Here is a 21,905-nt window from a genome sequence, read left to right as displayed (position 1 = left end):
ACAGTTTTGTTCAAGAAGGGTGTTGGGCCTTCCCTTACTGGGAGGTGCTTTCCTCATTCCAGGGAACTTCTGTACACTTTTCTCCCATGCCTCTAATACTAAAAGTGGTGAAAAGATGAAACAAGACAAAGCAAAGGTCATACTAATTGTTCAGTGTGGTCAAGATAGGCCTGGTATCCTTACCAGATTCACGTGGTCATTTGTCAGGCTTTCCATCTATTAGTCATTTCCTATCAAGATGTCAGTTGCACTTTTCACCCCAACCTAAGAATTCTGTCCCTCAAAGATTGGCTCCTCAAGGAAGAGAGACTTTCTTTTGAACAGTACGAAAGACTCCATGTGAAATAACTTCAAAAGTGAAAGAGATTCAACCATTGGCGTGACCAGTAGCGTCTTTCAGCTGCTCATTATTGCTCTTGGTTTTTCTGGGCTACCTTCTGGAATTGAAAAAGACAGGGTTATCTGTGATCTCTATCAGAGTCCTCTTAGCAGCTATAATGGCCTTTTATTGTCCGGGTAAGGGCTTCTCAGTGGCTTCTTCATCCCACGAAAGTGAGGTTTATCAGGGGTTGAGGAACCTTTTCCTTCAGATTAAAGAGTCCATTCCTGTTTGGGATCTGAACTTAATACTTAAATGTTTTATGAGAACTCCCTTTGAGCTGATGGCTACCTTAACCTATCCATGAAGATGGCCTTTTTGGTGGCTATCACTGTGGGCCTTCCCATTTATATTTCCTCCCCTCCCCCACACTGCCGGGAACAAGGTTTCATCACATCCATATCCTAAATTCTTACCTAAGGTGTCATCTGAGTTTTACATCAGCCAAATCATCCATCTCCCAGTCTTCCAGAAACCACATTAGTCCAGGCAGGATGCTGCTTTACACAGTTCGGATGTTAGTTGGTTGTTAGCTTTTTATCTCGACACAACCAAGCCATTCAGGAGGTCGTTCAGACTGTTTGTATCAATTGCTGTTAGGTCCAAAAGGTCTGCAGTCTCCACCCAGGTGGATTTCTGGTTGGATTAAATCTTGTTATGAATCTGCTAATATACAACCTCTCCTTACAGTGCTAAAGTCAAAGAGCTCTATCTATTTAGCTTAATTACAAATACCTTCTTGGGGAACAGGCATTTAATAATGGTCTCTTCAGTCTAGCAGAGAAAGATTTAACATGATCCAATGGCTGGAAGTTGAAGCTATACAAATTCAGGTTGGAAATAAGCTGTAAGCTTTTAACAGTGTCAGTAATTAACCATTAGAACAATTTCCTTGCAGAATTATTTTTGCTTGTGTTGCCAATTACTCTCTGATAAGAGAATGAAGCTATCTTGAATTGGCATAAACCCTGTCCTAGGTTACTGAATCTCTCTTTCTCTCTCTAATTTACTTAGCTCTTGGTATTTTTTAAACAAATTATATTACAATGGGAATAAAATGACACAGGCCCAAATTTTCCAAATCAAGCACAACTAATTTGTCTACAAAAATGAATGCACACTTTTGGTTCTTGTACATAAACATAAGAACACAAGAATGGCCATACTGGATCAGACCAATGGTCCTTTCAGCCCAGTGTCCTGTCTTCCAACAGTGGCCAATGCCAGGTACTTCAGAGGGAATGAACAGCACAGGTAATCATCAAGTAATTCATCCCCTCACCCATTCCCAGATTCTGGCAAACAGACACTAGGGACGCTTTAGAGCATGGTTTTGCATCACTGCCCATCCTGGCTAATAGCCATTGATGGACCTATCCTCCATGAACTTATCTAGTTCTTTTTTTGAACGCTGTTTTAGTCTTGGCCTTCACAACATCCTCTGGCAAAGAGTTCCACAGGTTGACTGTGCGTTGTGTGAAGAAATACTTCCTTTTGTTTGTTTTAAACCTGCTGCCTATTAATTTCATTTAATGACCCCTAGTTCTTGCATTATGTAGGAGTAAATGACACTTCCATATTTACTTTCTCTACACTAGTTCTGATTTTATTGATCTCTATTATATCCCCCTTTTGTCATCTCTTTTCCAAGCTGAAAAATGCCAGTCTTATTAATCTCTCCTAAATGGAAGCTGTTCCATACCCCTAATCATTTTTGTTGCCTTTTTCTATATCTTTTCCAATTCCTATATAGCTATTTTGTGATGGGGCTACCAGATCTGCACACAGTATTTAAGATGTGGACGTACCATGGATTTATATAGAGGCAATATGATATGTTCTGTCTTCATTATTTATTCCTTTCCTAATGATTCTGACTGCCGCTGCACATTGAGTGGACATTTTCAGAGAAGAATCCACAATGACTCCAAGATCTTTCTTGAGTGGTAACAGCTAATTTAGACCCCATCATTATATGTATATAGTTAGGATTATGTTTTCCAATGTTCATTACTTTGCATTTATCCACAAAGTCATGCAGTTTTGAGAGATCCCTTTGTAATTCTTCCCAGTCTGCTTTGGACTTAACTATCTGGAAGCTCTTAGGGGACATGTGCATATAAAAAGATCATTCTACTATATGATTTTATTCCTTAATCAAAAACTTTTTTATTCCTGGATGTCCTTTTGTTATCAAAATAGACTTATTTCACTCCCTTTAATCATTGCTAGATCTGAAGAAGAGCTCTAAGTAGCTCAAAAGCTTGTCTCTTTCCCCGGTCCAATAAAAGATATCACCTCACCAACCATGTCTCTCTAATATCCTAGGGCCAACATGGCTACAACAACACTGCTAACAGCTGGTGTTGATGTCAGATGAACAGAAGATACTGTAGGCTTTCTACAGGAGACAGCACACAAGCAGAGGTAGGGGCGTAGTGCCAGAAATCAGGGGGTTTACAAACAAATTGATGTCATGTAAGGGAAGCATGTAACCCATTCACACCTTCTCAGAATTGCTGTTTGTGGATTTTATAGAGCAATAATTATTGCTTTGGAATTATTTGATGCAATTAAACTGCATTAGTCTTGCATGATAACTATTGTGATTTTGGCAATGATTTAGGTTCCTATTAGGGCAATCTTAATTCCTTTGCCAGCATATGATACTTCACAGAGGGATAGCAAGGTCCCAAAGAGCACTTTCAGATGCTCCAGGTTTTTTTGTCAAATTAAGTATGCTATTGGTTAGGAATCAGATGTTATTACAGTGGGGTCAAATTGTTGGCCTAATGTTCATTACTGCTTAAGGAAAAAGTGAAATTATTTCAGAACTAATAGACGTCACAGGAATGACATGTCAGCTCAGAAGAATGAGCACAGTTATACACTGTTTGACTTTCCTGTCTTTTGCTATGGGTTCAAGTCTCCCAGTTGTGCTTTACTTTCCTTCAGTAAAGGTATTTACCAGTTATGTATATATACATAAATACAAGGGGAAATAGATGGAAAATAAATCCATATAGCCAGATGAAAATAAAACCTCCCATAAAATCTAACTTCAGTAAAGTTTTATAACAACTCAGAATCAATTAAACTTGTCTTACTTTGAATATTTCTCCCTCTGAGGTTTGTGCCACTGACTCTCTGTGGCCTGGTGTCACTTTTGGCTTCCTTTGTCCCCTCAGCTGGGAAAACATGTCTTCTGCAGGCTGCTGTTAGACTGTGCTTATCTTATTTGAAGGTTTTGTGTCAAGGGGAGCTGCTGCTGCCTCTTTAATATGGCTGATGAGCAGCCAAGGTTGGTTTCTGGTGCTATGGTGTGACTGCCTGGAAGTTTAGCTACTGGTCTTTTTTAGAGTATAAACAGGCTGAGAATTATCTGGATTCGTTCTTACTGTGGCATGGCTTCCTCTGGAGAAGAATCCAGATTATTGTTGACAATAATCTCTTTTTTCCATACAGATGAAGCTATGGCTTTTGCAGAGAATTGGAAGGCTGCCTTCTCTGCTATTCACTTAGGATTAGCAAAACATGAGGAATTATGGGGAGGTAATTCTATTGACTGTTTGGAACATATGCCATTATTAATGAGAACGAAATCTTTGAATCTTTAAACATCACTGATTCCTGGAGTGGTACAGTAAAAGCTTTGTTATCCGGCATGTTGTGGGAGTGTGGGGCTGCTGGTTAGTCAAAAATTCTGGTTAAGAGTTACCAATGGAGGGAGGGAGTTTGGGTGCGGGAGGGGGCTTAGGGCTGGGGGTTGGGGGTGTGGGAGGGGGCGCGGGCTCTGGGAGGGAGTTTGGGAGTGGGAGGGGGCTCGGGGCAGGGGCTTAGACCATGGGAGGTGTTTCGGGGTGCCGGATCTGGGCGGCTCTCACCTTGGGAGGCTCCCTGCAAGTGGTGACATGTCCTTCCGCCTCCTAAGTGGAGGCGCAGCCAGGGAGCTCTATGCGCTGCCCCTGCAGCTCCCATTGGCCGCGGTTCCCGGCCAATGGGAGCTGCAGAGCCAGCGCACGGAGCCCCCATGGTGGTTCCTCTGCCTAGGAGCAGTAGGGACATGTTGCTGTTTCCGGGGAGCCACGCGAAGCCAGGTAGGGAGTTTGCCAGTCCTGTGCCAAATAGATTTTTAAAGGCTATCAGAAATGCCGGTTTCTAGAGCTTTCCAGTTGGTAAAGTGCCGGATAACACAGTTTTTTTGTATTACATATTGTTTATACTCTGCTGGATTTGGGATCTCACTTCCTGGGTGACAAATGAAGTTTTCCGACCAGCTGTTGGCAAACATTGAATCCCTGTGTTCATCTGATCACTGATGAACCATAAGTTATAATTTGTATGTTTTGTAAAAAGAGTTGATTGAATGCCTACATGATGAGTACTGTGTCTGAGATTTGTGCCTACTATATAGTCGTCTTACTTTTAAATGTTAAAATTAATTTTTAAGGATAAACAGTATACACAGTATACTAATACATCTCATAATTCACAGTAGACACTTGATTTTAGAACATAAAATCCATAAATATTTTTGACTGTAATATAACAGTCTGTACATAGCGACCAAGTAGTACAAGGGTTGCCAACTCTCCAGGATTGGCCTGGAGTCTCCTGGAATTGGCATTGGTCTTCCAGTGACTACTGAAAGCTATCTGGGAGATTTTAATAGTATATTTTAAGAAAATGACATTACGTTATGTCGGGGGTTGGGGAGGAGGTGTGTGTGGCGTGGGGAGAGGAAGTCTCCCAGAATAGCTTCAGTCAGAGTTGGCAACCCTAAGTAGTACACATACTTATGCTGGATTTCCTCAGTTTGTACATCTAATTATAGTTCAGGATAGACACTTAGAGCTGGATCCTTAACAAATGTAAATTGATGTGTAACTACACTATCTGAGGATCTGGTCTTTGATATTAAAATACATACTTTTTATATACATGTTTAGTTCTAGCATGTATGACAGGCCGACAGGCTAAAAATCTTTTTGGCCTATTCTTTTCTCTTTTGTTGGTATTTTGTTATTTTCTAATTTTATGTATTTATATATACTATATATATCTGCTCCATTTTAATACAGTACTTAAAAAAATACATATATAGATGCACTAATGTGTGTTTCTGTTGAAAGGTGTGTACATACGAACACAATCTTTGCCTTGTCATTCATTTTTTGTTGTAGCATCAGAAAAGTTAGTATTCTAAAACTTGCAGTAACCACACTGTTGTAGCAGAGAGATGTAAAAAAGTTGTTTACAGTGGAAAGTATAATGATCTATGATTGGGTTTTTGTTTTTTTGTTTTTTTGCCTGTGGTCTCTTTCCAGTGCAACTTACTGTAACTCACAACTAAGGTCAATATTTCCTAATTAGAGAATTTAAATGGAGCCTGGATTATATAGTCATTGAAAAGTGGGTATTTTTAAATTACCATACAAATCCTGTAATGATAGCTTTTCATATTTAAGTAATGGAATATTAAATAATGTTCATGATTTTATTTGCATACCATCGTCCTGCTGAGTTGCTCAAGGTGCTGCATAATAACAATCATTTTCTAAATGATTAAAAAAGCTACTCTTAAAATAAAAAAAATTCTGTCGTATATCAGAAAAAAGGTGTTGGGGGAGAGTGGGACCAATAAGGGTCTTACTGCTCCCCAAAAGAAACAAACAAGAAAACACTCTTGACTGTTGTGGGTGAATATTAAGGTGATGGTTAAAAGGAGGAGTGATATTGAAGAGAAGTGAATTCCACACCACACCTATGTACCACTACAGCAAAGGCTTCATGACTGTGAACTTAATACTCCAATGGTGGGAACTTAATACTCCAATGGTGGGAATCTGTAATGAGAAGACATTTTATGTATACAGAATAAATTTGTGTTATATTTATCATGAAGACCGTGGGTCCATCTCATACATGGATAGTCTCGCATCTTCAAGCATACCTAAACCTTGGGTGAAAGAAAATCTATAAGAAAGGTGTGTTTTCTCAAACCCTGCTTCAACCATGTTTCCACGTTAACAATAATCTTAACCTATGTTTTTATCAACCTTATCTGAGAAATAAGTAGGCAATGGGACTCACACAGGACTCTGAGAGTATGAATGTAGTAACACTTCTAGTTTTTGTACAGTCTAGCTGCACAGTCAGCTGAGAGTGATCTGCCTAATCTTTTATCAGTTCTAAGCTTGGGAATGCATGCCCGGCTTACCACAGGGAGAAGGTTGGTTAGTTTCTTTTCAGAATATCTGTGCTGTCTGTTCTTTATTACTCTGAGTGGAACGTATCGAGATGTACTAGTTTTGGATGTTGCTGGACCTATGGGAGACTGATCAAGCAGCTTATGTAAAAGAAAAAAGAGCACTTTAAGCAAACTGAAACTTAGTTATTAGTCAGGTTGGGTGGCTCCAGAATGTTAGTGGGAAAAGGAAGCCTATTCCAGAGCTCAACTACCCTTACAGTCTAACTTCAATCTCCCTTGCTGCAGATTAAGCCCATTACTTCTTGTCATACCTTCAGTGAATGTGGAGAACAATTGATCACTGTCCTCTCTATAACAGCCCCTAACATATTTGAAGACTGTTATCAGGTCCCCCACTCAGTCATCTTTTCTTAAAACTAAACTATAATATCAGAGACAGGGCAGCCCACTGTGGAACCCCACTAGATATGTCCTCCCAGTTTGGCAGCCAGTCACTGATAACTAATATTTGAGTATGGTCTTTCACCCAGTTGTGCACCCACTTTATAGTAATTTAATCTAGACTGCATTTTTCTAGTTTGTTTATGAGAATGTCAGGTGGGGACTGTATTAAAAGCCTTACAAAATCAAGATATATCACGTCTACTGCTTTCCCCCATCCAAACACTGTCAAAGAATCAAAATAGATTGGGTTGGGATGATGTGTTCTTGACAAATCCATTCTTGCTATTCCTTATAATCCTGTTATCCTCTAGGTGCTTACAAATTAATGGGCCACTTCATCTTGAATGATCTCTTAGACTACGTGCTAGCTACTTATGCTAAACTGTCTCTTTGACCTTGTATTTAGCTGTGACACTATGTGCAGCTTGAAAGCTTGTCTCTCTCATCAATAGATGTTGGTCCAATAAAAATATTTCCTCACTTACATTGTCTCGCTTGTGTAAGAAGGGCCAATTTTATTTTCTTCTTTAATTAACCTCCTGTTTTCATGACAAGCTGCATATGTCCCACTGTTTCCTATTGAGTATTACTTCTGCCTATTTTTGTGCCAAGCTGTCCCTTATTTAGGAGTTTTTCAGTCCCTAATTCAGACATGGCGGACTCTAACACATGATCTTATGACCAAACTACGTTGGCTCCCCAAAGAATATTGTCCCTCCTGTTTTCATGACAAGCTGCATATGTCCCACTATGCTGTTACCTTTTGAGCATTCTTTTGAAAGCATTTCCTTTGCAGTGCTGTAAATCTATTCATCCCCGAGGTAAAAAGAACTGAACTCCCAGTACTCTGATCCCCTGAATGGTGGAATTAAGTTACTCCCATTGGAAATCCCCTGCCCAGCCCTCCACCAGTGTAATTTGATACTGAACTTCATCAATCTGATTTAAAGGGACACTTTCATTCTTTTCTTACTATTTTCTGAATTCCTGCTGCAAGACATGAGTTTCTATTCTTCCTAAAACAGCTGTGCACAAATTTTGGTTTTATTAATTATTTTTAAGTCAATGGAAGCAAACTGATGTCTAGCACTTTTTTAGGCATTTTGTTGATGTGTGTGGACATTAAGAATAATTTAAGCAAAGGTCAAGTATGAAAATTGTCACTCATCACATGTTTATCTAACTTATTTTTAAGCTAATATGCAAGTGTCCAACAATCACATGACTTTTGCATTGTAGATTAGTGCCAGACTTAGTGTCTTGTTTTGTTTTTAAGAAATAAACATTTTGTGGTTTTTGGTTTTGTTGCATAAGTGTGTGAGTCACGAGCATAGTGTGTTCCTTCAAAACTTTGGTTGTTTGGCAGAAAGTAGGTTGTGGCTCAGCATCTAGTGCTGATATCAGACTAAAAATTGCAGCTGGGAAAGTGTTTACAACAGGATTTGTTTAGTCATCTTTATTCTTCTAGTTCTCAGTACTTCTTTGTTGGATAAACTGGCTTTGACATTGATATAGGCTGCGTTTTCGTCAAATTAGATTTTGCTTGATTATTCTGTTGCTTTCCAAAGTTAGGGAACAAATATTCATGCCTGTTCTTAATGTTGGTATCGATTTAGTATTACTCCTCATACAGAAGCCTTTTGTCTTTAATTTTCTAGAGAAATATTTTTTAAAACCTAATGCTGTAAATTTAATTTACATTACTTTTTTACTTCAGCACTCAGACATGTAACCAGGAGCCAAAATGAGAGGTTTCAGAAAAGAAATAGCAGAGCAAAAATTTTAATTGTATGTGAATTAATTTATGCAATAAATAACGCTTTCTAAAACTCTAGCTTCATGATTCAACATTGCTGAGTAAGTTAACTTAGTGATGTAAATTACAGTAATATAATAGCAATTCCTGGCCCTAATTCAGTGGTGATTTAAATGACTGTGGTGTGTTTGGTGTAAATGGTAATGATAACATACACTAGTATGGGCATCCTATCAGCATGAAGGACAAGTGTAATTAATGCTGTACTGGGTTAGTTTGTGTCTGTCATTTATAAGGGAATCCGAAATTTATAAGGGGACCTAAATTTCAACTTGGCCAGCTGAGCACATGTGAAAGCATCTACTGCATTGTCTGCAGTAGATCCTCAGAACCTATTAGCTAACATCTACCATTACTATTGTACCAAGTTGAACAAATCCAGCAATAGCAAGCTTCCTTATCTCACTCCTATGGAAAAGAATGTCTCCAACCTGCCAACTAAATTTCAAATAAGAAACTGCATAAGAATAAGGCTATTCTTGCTGAGAAATGGTGTATAGGCAATAGATCCCTGGTACAGTTTATGAAAACAGTGATGAAATATAAACAACCAGATTAGGACCTGCTTTCTATGTTTTGGGGAAAATACATCTTTAGAAGAGAAAAAGATATGCACAGTTTCCATCCACAAGTGCTAGGACTGAGGTTTTGGGTAGTAAACATTTTGTGACTCCAAGTATATTTGAGAGCAGTTGAATGGTGTATTTGTGCTTTTACCCACTTGTCTTTTAGGGTTTCCACCACTTTAGGTTCGTCCCACAAATAAGGATGGAGAAAGCTTTCACGCGTGTTCATAAGTCCTTCGGCAAAAAACAGGGAAGGCAGGACCTGATTTTCTCCATAATTCTGATTTTAAAAGAGTGTGTAGGGCCAAAGAAGTTAACTTTGAAGATTTCTTTATAAGAAAGAAACAAAAAACCACAAGCAAAACTTCATTTCGTTTTCTATATTTTCTTTAAACTTCATTTAAAATCTTGTAAAGATTTTTTTTATAAGCAACGTTACTGTACCCCCTGCATTTAGAAACTTTTAGCTTCCCCTGCTTTCTAACCCACCTCCTGCTTTCATTTGCCTTTAGTAGTCTATAGGGGTGATGCTAATTATGTTTTATTTAATTATGAATTACTCTCCTGTCATGAATCCATTGGTGAGGGTAATGATGGACTGTGGAAATAAAATTGCTTTTTATTTAAGGAGTACTACTATAAATATTTAAGGAATACAGTGGGTTAATCTTTATGAACTATATAGATCAGATGAAACTGTTTTTATGTTTATCCTCTGACTTACATTTACCTTTTGAGAAATGTATAATTTAATGGAATAGACGCTGCCTCTGTGCATTTCACTGAGATCAAAACACAAAGCTACAAGTTTTATAATCTGCCTTAGGCACTGAACCATACATTTATATCCACATAATGGCCTTTTTCTTTTGGTACTGTGACAGGTGTGATAGTTGAGTTGCTCCACATCTCTGTTGTTAGACACACTGATTTCAGTTTTTTCTCCTTTTTAATTCCTGCTTCAGTTGTGCTTGTGTCACATGGGTTTGTTTCTCTAAGGTTAGCAGTGAATTTTGGGTTCATGAGAATCTAAGTATGACCAAGGGGAAATTCATAACAGAACTTATTCATTTTGCCAGGTTCTCAGTGAGATCTGTTTGCAGTTTGGGTTCTCACAGACACAATTCCAAGGAAACCTCAAGGTGTACAAATCTGCCAAGATGGGCTGACCAAAATCTGTTTGTTTCACACAGTTCTAGTACCAGCGTAACCTTGGTCTTAAACCCTTAGAGGAAAGTTAATGGTGTCTGTGAAAGTATTTTTCCTGCCCTGGGAAGGAGCCCTGCCTGATTTATTGAACAACGTGATTCCTTGCCTCATTGGCTTGTACATTCTGTAAGACGTCGTGAAATTCTGGCTTCATTGAAATCAATGGCAAAACCCCCATTGACTTCAGTGTGGCCAGGATTTCCACCCAGTGGTCTAATGCTGAAAGCAATCTAGTGCTGTCTATCAAGTAGTTCCATTCTATAGATTTTGTTCTGCCCCCCTTTTTTTTTTAAGAACAAGAACATAAAGCAATACATATTTGTTAAAAAGATGTAAAAAGAACATTAAAATGACAAAGTAAACACTTTAGATATGGCAAAGGTAATTATCCTTGAGAACAACCTTATCTAGGCTCCCATTTGCTTAGTGGGAGTTGTGCTGGGCCCTAAAATAATCTAACTGCTGATCTGCTTTAGCTTGCTCTTTTTCTCCCTTTTTGGTTTTCCTTTTTCTCCACCAATGACTCTTCATTTAGATTAGTACCTCTATTTTTCTGTGTATTCATATTCCTTAATATTCAGGAGCAGGGTATCTTCTGCATTTTCTGGACTATGATGCCTAGAATGCCTGTTAGAGCCTGAATCTCCATTGGACTTTCTGTCCTGGTTTTCTATGCTCCAGTTTGTACATGAAGCAAATGTACATTTGTGGTCTCTTTTATTTTCTTTAAATGTCTGACCCTGTCTATAGCTAATTCTGGGGGGGAAAAAAGTCATTTAAAAAGAAAAAATAGTATCTATGATAACTCTAAATACATAAAAACTATGGTGTTCTTATTTGTTTTAAAAAATAAAAAGGAAAAGAGAAAAAGAAGCAAGCAAGCCACAATTTCTCTGAGAATTGGCAATAATTGACCTGGAATAGTTTCAGACTTGCCACAGACTTGACTGGTTAAAGAGAAAATTAAAGCATAAAAAGCTAATAAGTAACTGGGAAGCAATTAGGCTATTCCAATCAACAAGACACAGGCCACTTCAGGAGAGGCACAGACAGAACTGCATGAATGTAAGACAAAAGGCAGACTTTTTTTTAAGATGGAAAAAAGACATCTCAGTTGAGGAGTCATTAGAGCAGGAAAATCCGAGAGAAAGATGGAGCAGTTCAGGATGATCAGTTATTTAATAGCCAACACTTCAGTTTCCTTTTCCTACATGATCCTAGTGCTTTTCACCATTGCTACTGATAGAGCTTAACCAATGGTAGTAGTGGTGGGAAAGTTTTTTGGCAAAAAAAACCTTGCATAGACAAAATAATTGGGAAGGGCTTCTTTTCAAGTGATAAATATTGCATTTCTGTTTTTATTATGCAATTACTTTCGCTATTATTTTGCGCAGACAATTAAGGCCCATTTTCCCACAGACATTTTACAAATGCTTTTTTGGGAAATGTGTCTGATAACTATCTCAAGTGTCTAAATTAAGCTTTTGAGTTTCAACACTGCTGAAATATAAGAACACCCCCCACCCCCTGCCCGGATGTTTTGACCAGTGTTAAAACAATACCTTTTATCCCAAGAATCAGAGTTTGGTACCTGTTGTATGTTACAGAATGGACTCTAACCTAATGTTTCCTGTGAGATTTCATCACTCTAAAAGGTTCTGTCCCAAAAGCCATTCAGGAAGTGAAAACAATAGCTCTTATCACAGGCTGTGGTCTACTTTTTAACAGTTTTCTATATACAGTAGCTGGTTCAGTCGCTGCTAATTTTTGCTGATCCATGGTGTACTAAGTGTATTGCTTATATAAAAGTTTGACCGATTGTTTTTCCTTTTCATGTCCCTGCCATTTGCAAAGGATTGCTGAGGCTCTTTTTGTCTATTAAAATACTCAAATGCAGATCTGCCTCCCTTAGAAAGTGGTGAAATATACATTTTCTTAGTTTGTTTTATTTCCTTGAATACTGTTTTAGTTCAGTGTACACATGAATTAAAAAACAAACCATTAGTTTAATTTTAAAACTTTTTGAGTTTAATCATTAGTTATACATAATTGTAGTTGGCAGTAAAGTCAACATTTAATTATATAAATAAAGAAATATCACTTACTGATCCTCCTTAAACACCCCCCTCCAAAAGCCTTAAACATGCTTCAATTCTTACTGTGTGCTTTTGACATGTTGTTGCAGCTCAAATTCATAATAAAGTGTGTTCAAGGCAGATTTATAAAACTATGTATAGTTGGGGTTTATAAAGCTATGTATAGTTGAGCACTAAACATGTTTCAATTGCCTTAAAAAGGTAAATAATATAATTTGTAGTATTCCCTATGTATTCCTTATACACAGGGAAATGCACTGAACACTGCATACTCTGAAAAAACATGGAATATTCCGATTAGACAAGCTTTTAGTGGTCTGAGAGGCTGCATCTCTGCCTATTCACTGCTTGAGCAGTCAAGTACATATGTGATATGATAGGAGTCACTAGACTTGAATGGCTGCTGGCAGATTGAACTCAGTATGGGGAAGAAGGGTTAGTCTTCACCTTGGTTTCCCTCATTCTTCCAATAGAGCTCAAATTTGTGAATCTTCGGGGTATTCTGCAAAGAAAGCCTTTCCATTTACAAAGGCCTATGCCTGGAGTGGTGGCTGGGCCAAATTCAGAAGCTGATCAATGGCTATATCTACACTAGGGATTTCTGCTAACACAGCTGTGTTGGTCAGGGTGTTGGGATATTAGATGGAGTACAAGAAGAAAAAAAATACTGATTTTGGGCAATGAGTATGGAGCAGTATTTAGCTAGAAAAAATGTGGTCACAGGTTAATTCATGATGTAGTCTCACTGCTTGTTGATATTTTAAATGGCTATGTTTAACTCTTTTAAATACTCTTTTTCCTGATTTTCAACAGTATATTGTAATGAATGTTATGGTGCAGTTTCCTTAAAAGCAGTTACTGTATAGTTAACCAAACTATTATAGTGCATAGCTGCTTTGCTTCTATATGGTTAACTCAGGTTTCAGAGTAACAGCTGTGAAAGAAAAGGAGTACTTGTGGCACCTTAGAGACTAACCAATTTATTTGAGCATGAGCTTTCGTGAGCTACAGCAAAGTGAGCTGTAGCTCACAAAAGCTCATGCTCAAATAAATTGGTTAGTCTCTATGGTTAACTCAGTACACTTACATAGATCCTTTATATTCAAAGTGCTTTACAATCATTATCGGATTGTCTCACAGCCTTTTGAGGTAGTTATAGATGATACACCCATTTTGCAAATAATGAATTAAAACAAAGAGGTTATGTGACTTGCTCAAGGCCAGAGTGTGGAGCTTCTGTCTGAGTTCTAGTTAAAAAATTGGAAGACCCTATTACCCGGTCCTGGTTTCAAAGTACTAGACCATGACTTTTTTTCTTAATGGATGGTTGTATTTATTCTAATTTCCAGGTTGCTAAAATGTCCTGTATCTCCCTTGGGAGCTCTATGACCATTTAAGTAGAAGTGCAAAGAGCCATTATTATTCAGTTGCCACTGTGACACTTACAGGTCTATGTGTGCCTGAATCACCCCCAACTTAAGTGTGGGAGTTGAGTTTCACACAAAATATTCACACATTAAAAATACAAAATACGAATCGTATGATTATAATCTGTCAAACCAATGAAACAACCACCCCCAAATAAAATAGGAGAGTCACCTCATCATAGGTGAGATATGACCAAGTGGAAAAAGCTTGCCCTTAGGCTCTTCTGTAGAAGAAAGCTGTCTTTTCAAAAGTTCATCCTGTTCCCCGGTGATGGGCAAAGGATGGATTATCTACTCCAATAATAGTATCTTATAGTTGCATTGCAATTTGAGAGAAATGTTTGAACCATAAGCATCCCACACTGTGTGGAATTTCTCTGAAGCATGTTGACGTTTCAGTGTTATGTATTCCATTGAGAGACTCTACTTGAGATATACTTCTTTTAAGAAGTATGGTTTGCAAACTCTTTTTTTCAAAGAAGTTTCTGAAGTATTTTGGTTATTTACCTTAAATAGATATTTATATGATAGATCCTAATTTTAGAGAAGTCCTATTTTTATCAGGTACGTTTTCCCACTTAAATAATTGGGGTGTTGCAACATTAATGTTAGGAATACACTTTGAATACAGAGTTAAAAAACAAAGTAATCTATAAAGAAAAAAAGTCGTGCTTATTGTTTAATGGATTGAAATAACCTATTGGGAAATGTCAGAAAGTTAAGGGTAAGAGGACATTCATGTGTAAAATGAAATATATATATATATTTAGCGCCATGGTGTGTGTTTGCACAATGTGCTTAATTTGGTATCCATTGAATCAACTTTAACTCAATTCATTAAAAATTAGAAAATTGTTGAAGTGCAATGCAGCTAGGGTGACCAGGTGTCCCGATTTTATCGGGACACTTCCAATTTTTTGGAGCTTTTTCTTACATAGGCACCTATTATCCCCCACCCCCGTCCCGATTTTTCACACTTGCTATCAGGTCACCCTACATGCAGCATTTTATGGAGATGTAATTTTAGCAAATATACATCGTGTTTAACCCTATTACTGTAATAAATGTTTATAAAGAATTATATTGTTTTGAGTATGGGATTTCACTTCCCTAGAAATCTGGCTGCAAACACATGAGCTTATATTTGTGGAACATCTGTAAGTTCTTCTATTAGTAGTTAGTAGCATTTTTCCCTATTTAGAATACCTATTACTAGCATTTTTACTCAAATGTAATGTGGTTAAAGGGAAAATCTCTTTTTAAGATAACTTTGTTAGAATTTGAATGAAATATAATTTCTTTACAAAAAAAATTGGAATGGGCTCAAGTCTTTTCCGGGAAGAATTAATATTATGTTTTGACACTAGCAAATGTACTTTCCTTTTTGGAAATCCACTACTTTGTTAATGCAAAGTAATTCAGGGTTGGAATTGGTGATTCCTTCCAAGGAAGACTTACAGTGGAAGTGGAAGGTAATGTTGGTAATTCAGTCAAAAGGATGGCGCTTTCTGAGTCTGTACTGTAGCAGTATTCCATTGTGGTATCAAGGGAATAGTTCTGAGACATAAAGTAATCGTTACAAATCCCATACCAGAAAGATAAGTATTAGTACTTGTGTTCTGACTAAATTGAAAAATTGCGTTTTGCCTACCTGACATTTTTATATTACTTCCAAATAGATAAGAGTTCCTTCATTTTTCTCTGTTGTTAATATTGGTTGGCACTGCTAGACATGGGTGAAGTGCATTTTGTAAACTATAAGTGGTTCGTAAAATTTGAGGTCTTTGGTGATCCTTGGATGAAATGCATTTTATACTTTAAATATTTTAGAGTGAAATCTTGGCTCCATAGAAGTCAATGGCAAACCTACCATTAACTTCAGTGGAACCAGGATTTCAGCTTGAATGTGTCTGTTTTCAAGCCTGGTCTACAGGAGGAATTTATATTGATATAGGTTTGTCACTCGGGTGTGAAAAATCCATGCTCCTGGGAAACGTAGCTATATTGACCTAACCCATAGTGTAGACAGTGCTAGGTTGCCTTTTGGGGAGGTAGATTACCTATGCCGATTGGAGAAGCCCTGCTGTTGGCATAGGCAATGTCTCTACACTGAAGCACTACAGCAGTACAGCTGTGCTGCTATAGTGTTTTAAGTATAAACATACCACTATTTTCACCTAATGCAAAAATCCACAGATTAGAGTTGTCTTTATTCCTCTGCTGTCATAAGTTTTATTCCTAATTGGCCCTTCCTTTAAGGGATATCCTTTCATTTTCAGTATATTTTTCTGACAAATATTTAATTTTCAAAAATGAAAAGTCTCCTTTTATAAAATAGGGCACTTAAGCACAAATTCACTTGAGTGGGGTAAAGTCTTATGTTCCCTATCTCTCCATTTCAAAATTGCAGGGACATGAACAAAGTGTCTCATTGACTTAAGCACATTTGAAAATAGGATATAGGCTCATAAGTCACTTGAAGGTTTCTCCCAAAGTAGATTTTTGATGCTCTTGCATTAAGCTAATTAATCTTCATAATTTTCCATCAATGTATGTAATATCTTTTTGTTACGTTTTACTTATATTTATACACAGCAGCATTAAGAGTAGACTTCAGATATTTAAAGTAGGTTTGTAATTCATAAACACAAATTTCTCTTGTGGCTTTAGCATATTGTTTTTGAGTCTCATTCACTAGGTGTGTAGGTCTGGTAGTTTGCTCTAGAGTCATTCTTAAGGTGAGAGATTCACAAGTTGGTTCATTTGAACAAGAAAGGAATTTTAGGTCCTTGGCTATTTTGCTGATGGGTTTCAGTTAATAAGATACATTGCTGGGGTGGCTTACTTGAAAGAAGCACAGATTTTTCTGTGATGCTTATGGTATGTTTTAAATTAACATTTTCAAGGACTGATTGTTTTTGAATCTGTTGAAAAGTGTTTAGGCCAAATTCTTTCTTGTAAATATTTAATGGAAAATTGCATCTATTTCAATCAGCTGCAGCTTGAAAAAAATCGTACTAAAATTCACTTTTTGCCAAGTGAGAGCTAAGACATATATTTCCAAATAGTATTTTAAATTATGGTATGTAAATATTGGCCCTTTTTGTATTTCAGAATGGAATTTTAAAAGTGTATCTTCTTTTGTTTTGCTATATAATTTGATTACCAAAAGAAAGGTATAGACTAGACTACATGAATATCAAAGAATATTTTTATTCTATATTAGTAATGGGTGAATTGGTTCCAATAAAATGTGCAAAAAGTGATCCTTTCTTTCCTCTTCCTCAGAACACAGATGTTCTGTTTTTAGACCCAAACCCGGCTTAACGTGAAATGTTTGTAAAGTGGCCTTTCTCTCTTCCTCCCTCCCCCGCCTCCCCATTTGCATCTTCTGGCTGGGACTTCTGAAATATCATGAAAAATGGTGCTGTTATGATATATTTCCAGATGTTCTAGGTTGTGTTGGGAGTCTGTGCCCATTAAACCAAAGTTGTGGAGGGAGAATCAAGGCTATTGGTCTTGCCCTTGAAGATAGGAGGAAGCTAGTTCTTCCATTCAGTCTGTAGAGGAAAGAGGTTGTGCAGGAAGGATTCGATACTAGCAAGGCCTTTTAGGGAAAGAGTGGTTGGGGGAGTGTCATGGGATCCCACCCAAGTTTGGATAATTTTAAACATGAATCATATATGTCTGAACTATTAGATGCTGATTGAAACAGACCCTAAACCTTTGGAGCTTCACCTACTACTAGTCAGGTTTCCTACTAAAGTTAAGGCTTTTTCACATTCAAATATGACTGCTCAAGTGTCAGAATAAAAACATATGAACAATAATATGTATCATACTAACATCGCCATCAATGGTACAGCAAGATGAGAGGGAGAGATTCATTTATTTGGACATTTATGACCTGATGTGCAGACAGCTAAAAAAAAAAATTGAAGTTATTTGCCCTAGTATGCTATTTGTAGTTTTGTTTTATTTTGGAGTTTGGTACATTTGGTTATACTGGATAATCTGGATGCTGCCATTCACTTTCGTACCTTTTTTATTGTTAATATCCAGTCACTTGTTTGGTTGCCTTTATGTGGAATTATTCCATTTGCTTTTTATTTTCTTGCCTTGAGAGTTAAAAATGGAAATATCCTGGTTAATGTCATATTCAGGGAAAAAAAAAAATTATCGTAAAGAAGCTGTGAAATTTTAGGAAGATATTGTAAGGCGAGAGAGACCTCATCTTTTATTACCGTAGTTGAGTCATAGTTTGGCATAGTTTAGAAATAGCTCAGTAGTGGTGCGTGTGGACCCCCCAATACAGATACTTTAAAATTTAATTCCTCTTCCTATTCACGTCTGCTCCTTTAAAAAAAAAAAAAAGAAAGAAAGAAAGAAAAAAAGAGAGAAAAAGAAAAAAGGGGGTCGGGCCTGAAGGTTCAACTGTAAAAATCTTTTGTTTTCACAAAGGGTGATGAAATTGGCACTCTTTCCTTTTTCAAAACAGTAATTTTATGAAATGTAAATAATTTCAGTTCTTTGTATACTTACTTCTAGTTCCTGTTTTTTATGGAAAAGTTGGCATGTCTAAAAGTATTGTTCAGTGTAATTCCTGAGCATGTGAATATCAACTAGGGATCCTTATACAAGAGTATGATTTGTCCCTCTAGTATCAGAATTGGGCCTTCACTGAGTCCTCACAGAGATCCAAGCGTTCTATTCCGAAGGTGTAATGGTAATCTTGATTAATATGATTAGAGCCTTAGGAGGCAAGCAACTGAAGCTGCAGTTTGTTTCAAAGGGGTGTGCAATGCAAATCAAGTTTTATTATAAGTACTCTGTCTATTATCTTTGTAGCCACTTCATAGATCAGGTGGCAATTGATTTCCATTATATATTTTGCTTTCCCTCCCCCTCACTGTCACCTTAAATCCATAAGAAAGGAAATATTTGAAAAAGTATTCTAACTTTAGCCAAAAACGGAAACAGAGGAGAGAGATGAAATTATACTTATTGCATTCACCTACTTTTGCTCTGTCACACAGGAACGAAGTTTGGTTGATAAAACTGATTTTAAAAGTTAAGATTTTAAATCGGAGTGCTACTATGGTTCTGCTTTGTCAAGCTTAAAATAGGATGTTGATTCATTACTGGAGACACAAGATTTCTAAAATCTCTTTCCTTTGTGAAGTTGGACCTCAAAATGAGTGCCAATTGTAGGGAATATCAGTTGAAAGAGAAGAATTTTTCCACTAAAATTGAAGTTAATCAGGCAAATATTAAAAGTGGTTGTCACCATAGTTAAAATATTATTCTAGCTCTAACCCCCACCCCAACTTTAGCTTCAGGATGCAGAGCTGTTAGATTTATCCAATACATTGACTTTTAAATGTTATTTGATGTGAGGAAAGGGGATCCCTCCTGCACCCCCAAGTCTCCTTCTCTTTCCTGCAAACCACCTAAGATAGTCACCTCTTGTGGATCTTAGGATGTCTGCAGGAAGGTGTACACTGGTGGGTTGGAGAGCCCCCGGCATTTGGGGGGACATCAACGGAGGGGGAAGCAGAGTGGTTGCACCCCTTCTACAGATGTTTAGCGTGGGAATGGAATCTTTGGGCCTCATTTATACATTGTAACAAAGCAAAAAAGGACACAAGCCCAATATAATTTTTTGTTTTGAGCTAGTCATGTCTGGCGTCTTCTCCCTGACTGCCAAGACGTGTACCAGGGCCACAGCTGGTTTCAGAGCATGGCCCTCCTTCTATGCCACCTCAGGATTGCCTTGCCACTGAGACCCAGCTGTAAACCTCCAGAAGACCTGGCAGCCTTATGTGCCTGGTTTTCATTACTTTGCTTGCAGATACATGACACTCCTCACCTGACATGTTGCTTTGTCCTGAAACTGGGGATACAGTAAAATCAGCTATTCAGAATGCCAGACTCTGATTTTCCATCTGGATCCCATAAAAGTCCTGTATTCAATTTGAATGGCATCATTCAATTGCTTGAATTCCCTGTGTCCCTAGACCTAGTTGGGCTGCAGTTGTTGGTGCCCCAATCCTGAATAAGTGGAAACCAAAGACATGTGCAGGTAGCCATGATATTGTTGGGTCCTTTCTTAAAACTGCCACTGGCAACTAGTTTCCCAGTCCATGGGGTTGCAGACATCCTGACAGATGGCAACACAGTTTATGTGCCCAAGTGATAAATGAAATCATGTAGTTGTTTGATGAATTTCTTTATCTTTATTAACATGCTTCAGAAAACTCTTCTGGGCCCTACTATATTTCATTAGTTATTGTTTAAAACGATTTCCATATTCAGACTATTATTTTTCTGGCATCCAAATGCTTTATAATATCGAAGTAGTGGTTTTGTGTTTGTGATAATGATCATTATTTATTTTAACCAAGAACAAGAGTAACATCTTTTTTTATGTCTTTCTACTTCTGCCTACTAAATGGCTATGGGGAAGTAAGTCAGCTTTTAAAAAATCTGCTGTTAACTTTCTGCCTTACGATGTTCATGGCACTGCCAAGACTAATCCCAGAAAAGCTTGCAGTGAGCATTTTATGATCCTCCTATCCATGCTGCAGTGAACTAATCTGGCTTTAATATATTGTCAGATAAATTAGACACACTGAAGTTCTTGCAGTTTCTTATGGGTGTTTTTTTTAATGCTTCCCATCCACCAATTGGTCATCAAACACTCTTCTCATTTAATGATTCTGCCCTCACTATTTCATACATTAATATTGTTAAGCCAAGTAAGACACAAGAGAGGGGAAAATGTTCTGTTTTTTTCAAGATTTTTAAAGTATACAGAATGGTTTTAAGAGAATGGTAAGAATCTGTCACATTAAATTCTTTTCTAAATTTTATGAAGGCTTATATGCGTATTTGAATATCTTAAGAGAACATAGAGTTGTAATTCTGCCTGTGGAGTTCATGTTTAATTTCTAGACTAAAAGGCTGGAAATTTGTGGCTTAGTCCTTAGATTCTTATGCATTTTTGTTTTTTATGGTAACACTGAAGTCTGAATAAGTCTGCACTTGGATTTTTGACTAAAATTGCTCACCCAGCAACAGCGGGAGCACTAATGTAGACAGGTCTGCATAAAACAGTGCTTAAAAGCCAGAAGCAGCAGGTGCTGGGCATTGCACTTGCATCATCCTTGCCATCCCAGGAGCTGAACCTGGAGGTAGCAATGGTGGGAAATATAGCCAAAAGTTCAAACTGTAAAGAGGGCTTTCATGTGAAAATCTTGTGAGCCTGTTACTTTTTAGAAAAACCTTGATTTCTGATCTGTAGTCCTTGCACAAAATTTCCACTGGCTGTAGGGTTTAATCCTTTGGCTTTTAAAGTCTGAGTAAATTACTTTGGTTTTATCTCTCTAAAATAGGGAGGAAGAATAAACTAGACCAATTTATATGGCGGATTTACTAGTGTGAAGATGTTTGGTTTTTTTTTTAAATTAAGCTGGTAGTACTCTGCACTTTTACATATAAAATTTGTATTTTTGTTTTGCTACAACTGTGTGTATTCAAGTATTGTGAAGGGTATTTGTTGACAGTAAACTAACGTATTTTAAACTTTTAAATAGGTGTCTCAATGCATGTACCTACTGCAAAACCAAGCATGCCAGAGGAGACCTAGCAAGTTATCCAGTTGAAGAACTAGTGGACAGAGCCAAACAGTCTTTTCAAGGTAAGGTTATTCAAGTTACCTAAATCAACTTTAAGATTACAAGATCTTACTCCCACAG

At 37.4% G+C, this 21,905-nt stretch overlaps 1 protein-coding gene across 2 annotated transcripts in view; it reads left to right on the top strand.

Annotated features, from left to right (window-relative positions):
* The window catches only part of CDKAL1 (CDKAL1 threonylcarbamoyladenosine tRNA methylthiotransferase), a 664,051-nt gene that overhangs the window by 272,508 nt on the left and 369,638 nt on the right, over positions 1 to 21,905 (top strand). For both annotated transcript variants that reach the window (XM_073331895.1, XM_073331896.1), the window contains exon 9: positions 21,744 to 21,847. In XM_073331895.1, coding sequence (XP_073187996.1) covers positions 21,744 to 21,847 — 104 coding nt within the window. The remainder of the gene's footprint in view (positions 1 to 21,743; positions 21,848 to 21,905) is intronic.

Source organism: Lepidochelys kempii, chromosome 2, assembly GCF_965140265.1.
Source record: "Lepidochelys kempii isolate rLepKem1 chromosome 2, rLepKem1.hap2, whole genome shotgun sequence".
Taxonomy (NCBI): domain Eukaryota; kingdom Metazoa; phylum Chordata; order Testudines; family Cheloniidae; genus Lepidochelys; species Lepidochelys kempii.
Note: the sequence above shows the minus strand (reverse complement) of the source record. Positions and strands in the feature narration are given on the sequence as shown.